This window comes from Armigeres subalbatus, chromosome 3 (genome assembly GCF_024139115.2).
Source record: "Armigeres subalbatus isolate Guangzhou_Male chromosome 3, GZ_Asu_2, whole genome shotgun sequence".
NCBI lineage: Eukaryota > Metazoa > Arthropoda > Insecta > Diptera > Culicidae > Armigeres > Armigeres subalbatus.
The window spans coordinates 240,330,627-240,343,380 of record NC_085141.1 but is presented as its reverse complement, the minus strand read 5'-3'; the positions used below and the strand labels follow the sequence as shown (position 1 = coordinate 240,343,380).

The window sequence follows — 12,754 nt, the reverse complement described above, 5'->3', positions numbered from 1 at the left end:
AGTCAGTTGCTGATTTGGAAAGGATTGTTAATGTTTGTGATGCTCCTGCTGTTATGGCAGAGCAACCAAAACAGTTGAATAATACGAAATGGATTACTTCCACAATATATTTTGGTAGAATACAACAGGACTGTGTCTACTTTAAGCATCACGTTAAATTATTAAACGTTGATGGCTTTTCAAATAGGATGGAAGATAAATGGATGAAAAATAGAACAGATTATGATGAATTGGTAAAACTGCTGTTAGCATATTTTGCTAAATATGGGTATCCAGACAGAATGTCAAGTAGTGGTCCTCTATTATTTAACCCTTAAAGGCGCAAGGCGATTTTTTTAGAAATCGTCGGAAATATTTTTAACGTAAATAACCATTGATATTATTAACGTTAAACGTATTTTCGGTTTGTTGTTTTAAAACAACATTGCGCATTTAAGGGTTAATAACTTTTTTGAGAGGCAAGGAATATGGGTTTTAAACAGTCCTCCGTATAATCTTGCTATTAATGGCAAGGCGGAGAGAATAGTTCGTATGGTTAAGGATGTAATGAAAATGTTTCTACTTGACCCAAAATGCTTATACGCAAAACTGGAGGATCTAATTGGACTATTTTTAATAAATTTTAAAAATGATATGACGATGGAAGGATTTATTTCTTCTCAGAAAGTTTTAGTATATACCTTTAAACTGTTAATCAATATGATTAATGTAAAGCAATACAACAACAACAGTAAAGTACCATTTATTAGCTGTGATTATCTCAATGATGAATTAATTACTAGATCTTACAACGTTATTGGCAAAAAGCTAAGTAAAGATGTTTTGGACAGTCTGATGGCGGGTGACGCATTATGGTACAAGAACAGCAATCATCCCCATCAGGCTAAATGGTTGAAAGCGTATTTTCTAAAACGAGTTTGTAAAAATATTCTACAGATAACGATTGGAAAAAGAAAAACAACCACGGCGCACCGATGCCAAATGAAGGTCGTTGGCGATGAGGGCATACGGAGACGTCGATCGATGGTGGCATATGTCGATCCCGATGTCGATGATCCCGATCCATTCCCACCACGAGGAACGTGTTACGACGAGGAGCCTGACGAGGAGTTTTCCCGGGGATTCTCTGGATGCGAATTGTGGAGGTTCGAGTCGTCGGTTAAGCCGCATCGGAAAAGAACAAATGATTCGAATTTGGCGCTCGATGGCTTGCCAGGGCATTCGAAAATAGTAAGTAGATATAATCGCAGGAGTGGATATAGTCAATCTGTTTATTATGTTATTTCCTTCATTCTATATTTATCCGTAATGGATATTCGAATAACTGTAAAAAGGGAAGGATTGATATATACCTTCGAATGAGTATTTTTTATTAAATGTGTAATCGCTATAAATATTATGGTAGCGCTTGGCGAATGTCAAGCGCTCTCGAATAAACGAGCCGGCGACTGTCGGCCTCTTTCAACACGAACCACCAAGCGAGTAACATCTCCTTTTACAACAGCTCCGAAACCCTTCAAGTATTTATTATAATTTAACCAATCGTTCCTCCGCGAGTATCTCCGTTCGGTTCCGTCTACCTCAGTCGCTCTTGCCGGTTATAATACTCCATTTTTTCCTGCGCCTCACTAATAACTTGTTCTTCGTACTCTTTCTTCTTCCTGCGGTGGGTTCGTTTTTCGGCTGCTCTTACTTCCTTGTACCGCTCTCTATTCGATCGGGTACCCGACACCAACATTCGGCTTCTGGCAACGTTCTTCTCGTCTGTCATTCTCTGACACTCCACATCGAACCAACCCGTCCTGGGTCGCCTCTGTGCAGTGCCTACCACTTCTCGTGCTGTTAGGCTCACCGCTCCATGGATCGACTCCCATAGATCGTTGATTGCACTTATCCGTTCGTCGAGCTTCTGGCGGTACTCAGCCGATACTCCTTCCGCCGACAATCGCTGGATATTGTAACGCATCGTTCGCTGTGATCATTCGTTTGATACAGTTGATCAATTGTCAACAATCGTGATCGAATTTTACTGACAACGAGTTAGTGATCAGAGTCAATGTTCGGAATTCTGATCAATTGTCAACAATCGTGATCGAATTTTACTGAAAACGAGTTAGTGATCAGAGTCAATGTTAGGAATTCTGAATGTCCGCACATCGATAACAACCGAGAAATGGCGCCCATCCACCAGAACATGGTCTATCTGGTTGCAAGTTTCACCATTTTGGGTGTCTCCAGGTGTGCTTTCGGATATTCTTTCGTGCAAAGTAGGTGCTACTAATGGCCATCCCTCTGGCAGCACCGAGGTTTACTAGCCGTAGGCCGTTGTCATTGGTAGCGGAGTGAAGGCTCTCCTACCGATTATGGGACGGAAAAGTCATCTCTACCGACCTGAGCGTTAGCGTCTCCGATAACAATTTTCACGTCATGCTTAGGGCACTCTCCATAGGCTTCATCAATACATTCATAAAACGTGTCCTTCACGTCGTCGGATTTATCGTTTGTCGGTGCGTAAACGTTGATTAGGCTGTAATTGAAGAATTTGCCCCGTATCCTCAACACACAGATTCGTTCGCTAATGGGTTTCCACCGCATCACTCGCTTCATCTGCTTGCCCATCACTACGAAACCAACTCCATGCTTTGCTTTTCCGCCGCCGCTGTGATAGATGTTATACTTGAATGCAGTGTTGGTCGTGGGGTCCACGGGGTCCGGATCTAGGCCATCGGACTTCTTGAATAGCGGCCACGTTCACTCCAACCTTCTCCAGTTCACAAGTCAGAAGGCTCACTCGTCCAGGTTTATTTAGGGTCCTAACATTCCAGGTATCGAGTTTCCAATCATAGTCTTATTTCGTTGCCGGGTTGGTTGCCAAAAATTTCGTGGTATCTGAGAGGCTTCAGTAAGCAACCTTATCGGGGTCGCGTTACCTACATCGCGCTGGCGGGTATGCCACCTTAGGTATAGCAGGCGTGATACTGCGTTTCGTTAATCAGCCGCAGGATACCAGGCAGACACTGTTTGAGCCGCACTTCCTGGTGAACAGACGCTCGAGGCGTACCTTCTCACTCTAGAACTAGAAGAACAACAGTGCCCAGGCTGCACTACCAGCTAAGTACACAGCCCTTAGCTGGCGGTCGACCCATGGAAGCGTGAGATAGGAATTTGTGGGGACCAGAGCTATGATGGGCGCTTCTTCCTTGATGTCAACCCACCATTTTGCAGCTCCTGAAATCATATAATTGATATAATCAACAAAAGATCAAAACGTTAAATAAAACTATTAGAACGTTTAATGAAGGTCCTTGCCGCCTTTTATGATTTTTTTTTTATTCACCACCCCCTTCACCATCCAAACACCAATGAGAAAAAAGAAGAAATATTCGTTCCAGCCTTGTAGTTGATAGTGTAAAATCGGTAAAATTTCTTTCGGAAAGAAAAGAGTTTAGTTGTTTTGAAAATATACATTGCTGGTTTGACTAGTATTTAGATAAATTTTATTCCAAAAATATATCACATTTTTTGAACATGCTATTTTCGTAGGAAAAAATCAAATAATTTTCAATACCATTCTATGATTGCATGTTTAAGAGAGCGTCACGTGCAGCCACAGCCATTTCGTGTTCTTGAGATCCTGAAGGTTCGAACGAAAGAATTTGGGCACTTTGTTTGAGAAGATGCATCACTTCAGTGAGCATCCTTCTCAGTTGATTTGGGTTGATTTGGCCGGATTCCGATTGGTATTTTATCTGGATCATGATTGGTGCATGTAACTCGTACATGATGACTCCCCTCAGACGACTCATTCCCGGCTCGTAGGTATCAACCACCGAAAGAAGATCGCGACATATTTTTTCCTTGTGTTTTATTTGTTGCAGACTCATTTCGGATATGAGATAACCGGAGATTTTACCATACAATTGGCAAAGTGAATGCTTTGTCGATAGAAAGAGGTAATGGTTGGGATGTAAGGTGTTCTGATATTTGGTGTTGAATTGTTCGTACAAGTCGACGCTGTTCCCATCAATGGTATCCATTTCTTTGAAAAGTCTGTCCAGAAGCTGAACAATGATTTTGGCTGACATGCTATGAGAGCAAGTTTTGCATTTCCAATCCGCGTCTTGATTGAGTGGATCGGTTGCGAGAATGTAACCTTTAGGGCATTTGGTGCATTTAATGGAGCTGCAATTCGTACCAAACTCGGTAGGGTCAGAGCATCGTTTACATTGGCACCAGAAAAACTTGCTCTCGAACAAATGCTGCCTTCGTTTTAGCGTTCCTTGCAGGGTGTATGAATAGGAAAGTGTAATTGGATCGCCTGCCTTCAGGTCGTTGGTCAGCCTTATCGATAGCACACGAGATTTCGGATCGTCTGTGTGGGTGGTGTTCGGAGTGCAATCGTGCATGATGTAAAACGCTTCCGGATACAGGGCTCGAGCAAAGACATCGTCCTGCCCAATCTGGAACGAATTGACCTCGATTATACCACACGCGGTGTGGATTTCACTATCGGTAAATTCGTCGAACTTCCACTCATCACGAATCCGATTCACTATCAATTCTTGATTGCGTTTCCACAGCGAAGATATTTGCTGCCGCAGTTCGTTTAGGGGTTCCATTTCCAGTAGCATAGCGTATCGTTCCGGGTCAATCTTCTTCAGCAGCAGACAGCGTAGGGCAAAAATAGCTTCGTACATTAGTTTTATTTGCTCAGCGGAGCCCGTTTCGAAAAGATTACCCACGTTGTGCTCTTTTAGGGGAATACATTCCAGTTTTTTGTGGGGCTCATTGGCGGAAAGACCGCTGCAGGTTGGAGAGCAAATACGCCAACCACAGCCAGTACATCTGAAACGGAGAAAGTATTGAATGTTCAGACTGTGATGTATAGGACTGGTGTTGTAACTATGGATATGTTGTCAAAACACAGAGTGTGGGGGTGGAAGTTTCGTAGATTTTTAAAACACCACAGGAATTTAACGAGCCGATAAGTGAACTGTTATGAATTCACTCTAAAATTTATAATTACTAACCCATTAGAGGTTGAGGATTGAATATTCCCAAGATGTTAGTAAAGAAAAGCTCGACTGCGGTTGTCGGAAGATTACACGATACGCTTTTGTAGTCAAGCTCGTCATGCTCTAACTGACTAAGTGGCTCTAACTGATCCATGAACCTACTTTATAATTCGGGAATCCTTCGCGAAACGTTTGTAACAGCCAAGACAGACAGGATCGCTAGCAGCCCAAGGGCCCATGGCCAAAGGCTCCACCTTGATGATTTGTTCACCAGCTTTGAGATTTCGGGCTGCCACTAAAAATCTGTAACGATGAAACAAAATAATAAAATCAATGTGATGTGGAGCGAATTCAGTTGACTATTCAGTAAGCTAAAGCGATTAGCAACTCACCGACCCCAAGTATCTGAATATCGCACGGCATATGGCTTGTTATTATTGATCTCCTCTGAGGCTGAAGCTGATGGGCCTTGTTTGCTGTTGCTTTTGCCTGATTCATCCTCCGTGTCGCTTGATGCATGCTGGCGATTTTGACTTTTGTGTTTCCGGTGTTTCTGTGAATTGGAGCAAATTCAATATTTTATTACTATACATATTAAAAATCAGAATTTTTCGCGGATAATTTTAAATATGCAAATGCTCTGGCTGAGAGGATACTGCATCTGTATCTTATGAAAGATGGTTGAAGATGTACTGCCTGAGTTTTTTTTATGTTTTGATATTTTCATGAAATTAGACAAGATTTGTTACGTTTTCCAGTGACCTTTAACAAAATATAACAAAGGTTCCACAAGACGTACACCCTAACAAACATGTGTGTTAAATACCACATAAGGTACACTGGGGGAAGTGGAAAAGGAAAAATCGATAGTGCATGTTTGATTTAGTGTAAAACCAGTTTAAATGATTTAAATGCGTTCAATCAAAATGGGCTATCAAAAACAGTCAATTTTGCACCAACTGTGCGGTAATTCATACCATTTTGGTCGCTTGAAACTTATGGAAATAGATTTTAAAATTAGGAGTTGTTTTTCCACTTACCCTAGTGGGATTGGGTAAGTGGAAAACCCATGTTGCCTTGACCTTCAATAGTGATGAGTAGTTACATATAACTAAAATCAATGCGATAATTGCTCTGAGTATCTTTTGTGGAATAATTTCATTGTAGTGGCCAGACTCCAAAAAACTCTTTCAAAAGACCACTCCAATGGTGTGGGTAGCCTCCGAAAGACGGATGGTTCGCTCACTGTAGAGCCTAGCGATACACTGAGCGAATTGTTAAAGATCCACTTCCCTGATTCAATCCCTGAGTCGAGCATCGGCGACCAAGGCACTGGAATTGCTGTCTCAGATCCACAAGAGATCCAATCATGGGTTTCTGGATCTAAAAAGACGCAATAAAGGTTGCAAAGGAAGCTTTCACTCGGGCCAGGGTTGAGAGGGCTGTGAGATCTTTCGAGCCATTTAAGTCTCCTGGCATGGATGGAATATTCCCAGCGTTGATCCAAAAAGAGGAGAAAACACTGGTTCCACCCTTGGTTGAGATTTTTAAGGCGAGTCTGATTTTGGGGCACATACCTAACGATTGGTGTCAAATCCGGGCTGTCTTCATTCCGAAGGCAGGCAAGAGAGATAAAACCAACCCCAAAGCATTCAGGCCGATAAGTTTATCCTCTGTAATGCTCAAAATTATGGAAAAGGTACTATGCGAGTATATAAATCACAAATTTATGAAAGCAATGCCTTTGTCAAAAAACCAATTCGCTTATCAAAGTGGAAAATCTACGATCTCGGCACTACATACGGTAGTTCAAAAAATCGAAAAAACACTTAATGCAAAAGAAATTGCTCTTGTAGTATTTCTTGATATTGAGGGCGCATTCGATAACGCTTCTTATTCGTCTATAGGGTCAGCAATGTTGAGGAGAAAATTCGACCCATGCATTGTTACCTGGGTACATGCTATGCTAGCTAATCGGAAAATCTCCTCTGAGCTTAGCGGTTCATACATCACTGTTAAAGCAATGGAGTGTCCGCAAGGCGAAGTGCTTTCTCCTTTGTTGTGGTCACTGGTGGTGGATGAGCTTCTAGACAGCTTAGAGAGAAGAGGCTTCGAAGTGGTTGGATATGCTGATGACGTTGTCATTATTGTACGAGGCAAATTCGAAAGTGTTATCGTGGAAAGAATGCAATCTGCCCTAAATCACACTTTTTCCTGGTGTCAAAAGGATCAACTAGGCATAAATCCTACAAAAACTTCCATTATCCCTTTCACCAAACGGAGAAAGGTACAACTGAAACCCCTTTTCTTGAATCAAACACAATTAGTTTATTCCTGGGAGCTGCGGATAGAGTCGAAACGAGTGTCAAAGAATCTCCAAAGTAAGCTGTCAAAAAGTATCCATCGCATCGAGAGAGGTTTTGTGCATTTTGAGCGTAGACGAGAGAGTACACGTATAAATCAACTCATACTAAATATAGCTCATTTTCAACAAATTTCAATTTACTGGCGTCATTTTAAATATATCGACGGATTCAACATAACTGGAGGGTATGAATTAATTTAACATTCGACACGTTAATATATACGATGCGGTAAATTGACGAAATCTTTGTAATTAATTTTGTAAAGATAAATATAATGATAATTTAATGTGAGAAAATCGTAACGTGTACAGTGAACACTGGGAGGAAATTTGCGAGTTTCAAGCAAAATATCTTGAAAATTCGATTCGATCGAGTCCGCAGCTCCCAGGTTTATTCAAGTGAAGTAAAATATCTAGGTGTCATACTCGACGCAAAGCTTAATTGGAACTCTCATCTCCAATCAGTTGTGCAGAAAGGTCTCAATACACTTTGGGTTTGTTCAAAAACCCTTGGTAAAAGATGGGGCCTAAAACCAAGTATGATCATGTGGATATATAAAACCATTGTCCGTCCCAGGACAACTTACGCTTCCCTTGTCTGGTGGCCTAAAACTAATGAGGCTGCTGCAAGGGCTAAGCTCAACAAAATCCAACGCACCGCTTGCATAGCCATCACTGGTGCAGTTCGTAGTACACCCACTTTGGCCCTAGACGCAATGCTTCACCTGCCCCGGTTAGATCAATTCATAAAGCTGGAAGCGGAAAAAAGTGCTCTAAGGTTAAAGAGAACAAAAACACTGCTGTCGGGAGACACACCTCAGCATATTAAATGAATTTGCCATAAATCCCGCATAGGAATTTGTAGTGACTGGATGGAAACGGTTGTCAATTATGACTTACCTTACGATGTGTTCATTCCTTCCCGCCAGGAGTGGGAAGGAGGTGGACCCAGCGTTCCAACAGGCTCTATAAATTTCTTCACAGATGGTTCGAAAATGAATAATCTGACAGGATCCGGAATCTATGGCCCTACAACAAAAATTTCTGTCCACTTAGGACAGTGGCCCACAGTATTTCAGGCGGAAATATATGCAATATTAGAATGCGTGTTATTGTGCCTGAGGAGAAAGTATAGATTTGCAAAAATATGTATTTTCTCTGACAGCCAAGCGGCACTTAAGTCGCTTAATAACTACACTTGTAACTCAAAGCTAGTGTGGGAATGCATTCTGGCTTTGAAAAACTTATCCATACGCAATCGAGTCTACCTATATTGGATCCCAGGACATACGGGTCTAGAGGGAAACGAGATTGCTGATGAGCTAGCCAGGAATGGATCTAATGAAAGGTTCATTGGCCCTGAGCCCTTCTGCGGGATCTCAGACTGCTCTGTAAAAATGGAACTGAACAAATATATGGTCAGTCAAATCACATCAAACTGGAATGCACTTCCCCATACGAGCCAATCCAAAAGGCTCGTAACGATTAACCCCAAGAAAACCCAACAACTATTAGGTCTCAACAAAAGGGATCTCAACATCTACACCGGTCCATCTACAAAAGATCGGAGCAATCCAAACCTCAAATTGCCGCTTCTGTGACGAGGAGAGAGAAACATCAGAACACATCCTCTGCTATTGCAGTGCACTCACCCAACGTAGGTTCAAAGTTCTCAGCAAGCCCTTTTTAGGGCCTGCTGACATATGGATCTTATGGCTTCATAAAGCTTGTCTCGCCAGAATGGGGGAGTCACATACTGTAACTCAGGATCTCTATTCATCAATAATAGATGGTCTTGAGTTCAGTCGATACCAAGGTATCTCAGTGACAAACATGTTACTGAGATAACTTGCGTATTTCACAGCAAAAGGGTATATCACAATAGTCCTAAAATCTGGACGCAGTGATCTTCACCCGACAAACGAGGAAAAAAAAGCAGGAAATCGAACAAATCCTTTAGGATCCTGACATGCGATCTGTTGCATCATCAATTTATTTCGTAATACCTGGGAAACCGCAATTTTTCCAGCGAGGTGCCAAAAAAGGATGAGCTGTATATATGCCATAACTGGCTAGGTGTTATGTCTTTCTATCTATGCATCAAACACCTATATCATTTTTCATCTGAATTTAAAATTTTATTTTTTAATCCGAATCTCGACCGATAGTGGTTGTGAAGGTGAACTGAACAGTTATGTCTCCCCGGAAGCACTTTAGGCCACTGTCCTATATTTATTCATTTATTCATTATGTTCATCATTTCATCGAATATCACTACTCTTTATTTTCGGTCGTCCCTCGTGGCCATATAGTGTCGAATGCAAATTAAAATAATTCTGGCTTCCCGTTTGCCTCCCAAAGGCTGACAGATATATTGTACCATCTTGGGAGTTTTACGCATATATGAGCAATAACACTCTGGCACAGGTGACTCGGCAAGAGCAATATTTCGTATCTGTGCATTTCATTGTCCGTAGTGTGATGAAAATCAATATGGCATGTGTATTTGAACCTTCGGCTGTGATTTTTATTCAACTCAATTGAATATTCCTAAATTTGTCGATTGTTTATACCCGATCCGGCTAATTTTTAATAGGAAAAAATGGGACATGATTCTGCGTCGAATGTTGTGATCAAATCGGCCGAGTGCCTAAATAGAGAGTGAGAATTTTTCTTGTAAAAACTGGCCATAGCTCCGAAGCCCATAGTCCGATTGGGCCGATTTTCGATACGAAACAATGGGAACAAGATTCCGCGTCGAATGCAATTTGTTGCGAGCAAATCGGTTGAGGATAAGTGCCTAAGAAATGAGCTAAACCTTTTGCGCACACACACACACAGACATCACTCCAATTCGTCGAGCTGAGTCGATCGGTATATAATACTATGGGTCTCCGGGCATCCTATAAAAAGTTCGTTTTTGGAGCGAACAGATACCCTTTACGTATACTTTGTATAGGAGAAAGGCAAAAATATGGTGTCAGGCCATTTGGCCGCACGGGTCGTTTGGCTGAATTCCGTTTGGGTTAGGTAAAAAAAATGGATCTCAGATTACGATCGTAACTCGAGTAACGAGGAGTGAGAAATGAAAAGTGAGTAATGAGAAGTAGGAAGTGAGAAGTTAGATGTGATAAGTGGGAAGAGAAAAGTGAACTGAGAACTGAGATCAGAGAACTTATTCCTTCTTCTTCCTTCTTTTTTCTTCTTAGTTTTTTCTTCTTCATTCCATCTTCCTTCTTTCTTCCTCATTTTTGCTCCCTTTTTCCTTCTTCATTCTACAGTCAAACCTCCGTGAGTCGATGTTCTATGACTTGTCATTTTAGCCGGCGGTGGCGGCAGCGTGAATCGGCGTGACGATTTTTTTACTACGTTCCTTCAAGATTTTTTTTTGGTTTTTTTCGGCATATTTTCAAGACATTCACGGAAGAATCTTTCGAATTTCGCCTAAAAATTTAATGAGATTCTTAAAAAAATATTTAAGTTTTTCCAAAACATTAATTTGCAAATTATTTTTGGATTTTCCACGGGAACTATTTAGCAGTTTCTAGTTTTTTTCTGAATTACCAACAGAAGCTCTTAGAAAATCCCAACGAAAATTGTTTGGAATTTCAGCAGGAGATTCTTCGGAATTTACATGAGTAATTGTTTCAAATTTCTACACGAAAATGTTCGGAATATCCACGGGAAGTTCCTGTGTAGCGACCCTAAACTCCATGCAATAATCATCATTTTTCTTCTATATTTAAAGTATGTTGTATAAACGAACGAAAGGAAAGTTTGGACAGGTTGAAACCTGTCCATTAATGATTTCCAAATAGCAACCGCTGTTGAAAAAAAAACAACGGATATTTAAGTATGAGCAAAACTTGGCGAATAAGCTGGCCTAGAAATAGTAGCTGACTCAATTATTAAATAATTGTTTATCTAGAGAGTACGAATGCTCTCGGAGCAGAATGTCACATGAGAGTAAATGTAGATAGCATGCAACATTCTTCAAAAGGTAATATGGAACATTATTGAAAATGAGAGAAAATTGTAAACAATAGCCAGTAGTTATAAATAACGTTTTTGTAAATAAAGAGGGGAGTCGGATTTTGGACTTGGAGTTAGAAAGTCACATCAGAATTGTTCGTGTGCTTTATTTTTCAAATTGTGATGACTGTTTTCCCGAAAACTAACTGCTCGAGCTCGCGCACCTATCAAGTTTCTGTTGAATATTTTCCGAAATTTACACAAAAAATCTTCATAATTGTAGAATAGTGCGGCTGGTAGAATGGGTGTTTTAACTTTGTCTTGCTCAGTCTAGAATAATCAAGACAGTTAGTTTGGCATGGCCCTAGTTAAAACAGAAAATTCTGCAGACTCTATGGAGTTTTGATGGGAAATTATCTGAAATTTTCACGAGAAATTTTCCGGAATTTCAAGGGCAAATCCTTTAGAATTTCTGCGAAAGGTTGTAGTAGAAATGTAGATTTCAATAATAAAATCTTTGGATTTTAACGTTGAATTGCTCGGAATTGAAAAAAAAAAAATCTTTGGGTTTCTAAGAGAAATTCTTTGTACAGTAGACGTTCGATAACTGCAAGTCACTTAACTGCAATGCTTTTTAACTGCAATTTGATAGTTGCAACAGTTTTGCAGTTATCGGACCGCTGAACATCAGAACGATGTCAAAGTCGATGATAGCTGTATAGGCCTTTTCATGTGACACTGCTGAGACTGCATTTGTTTACAACCGCTGAACAGGCCTGCAATCCCGAAGCTGTCACTTTCATAGAAGAACTGTCAATTGACAATAAAATAAGATGTTTTAAACGTCTCGTGAATCTATTAGTTATCGAACGGCATTCGCTAACTGAAAAGTAAACATGTTGCAGTTATCCAACGACAGTGCATTGTTCATAAGAAATACTTGAGAAATTCCATTCCTGAAAGCAAAATATGGCCGAACTGATAGTATGGCCGAAAAAATCGGTCATTTGGCCGAAATGGTTATTTGATCGTCCACCCGTTTGGCCAGATGACATTTACGATGAAATGGACTTATTGTTAAAAGATCATTGAACGAAATTTCGTAACCTCTCTACTTTGTAAGTCGATTTAAGCCAAAAGTCATCAAACTAAATCCCATTAAGCCGAATTGAACGTATATCCGAAACTGTTATCAGGTCGAAAATGGTTTGTCCGCAAATGTAGTTTGGCCGAAAGCAACATACAGTCGAAAGGAACATTCGGCCGAACTGGTAATTTGGCCGAAAAAGTTGTTTGCCCTAACAGGTCATTTGACTGAAAATGTCGTTCGGCGGAAAAAGTCGTTTGACCGCAATAAACCAAAAATGCAATTTGGTAAGAATGGTCATTTGGCAGAAAGAGT

General features: G+C 40.7%; 1 protein-coding gene across 7 annotated transcripts in view; it reads right to left on the bottom strand.

Annotated features, from left to right (window-relative positions):
* Window positions 1–3,439: 3,439 nt before the first annotated feature.
* The window catches only part of LOC134221248 (SET domain-containing protein SmydA-8), a 45,161-nt gene continuing 35,846 nt past the window's right edge, over window positions 3,440–12,754 (bottom strand). For 5 of the 7 annotated variants that reach the window (XM_062700434.1, XM_062700435.1, XM_062700437.1 and 2 more), the window contains exons 3-5: window positions 5,408–5,568; window positions 5,178–5,318; window positions 3,442–4,845 (exon numbers count right to left, since the gene is read on the bottom strand). In XM_062700434.1, coding sequence (XP_062556418.1) covers window positions 3,573–4,845; window positions 5,178–5,318; window positions 5,408–5,568 — 1,575 coding nt within the window. In that variant the 3' untranslated portion in view covers window positions 3,442–3,572. The other 2 variants (XM_062700439.1, XM_062700440.1) reach the window with 2 other exon arrangements.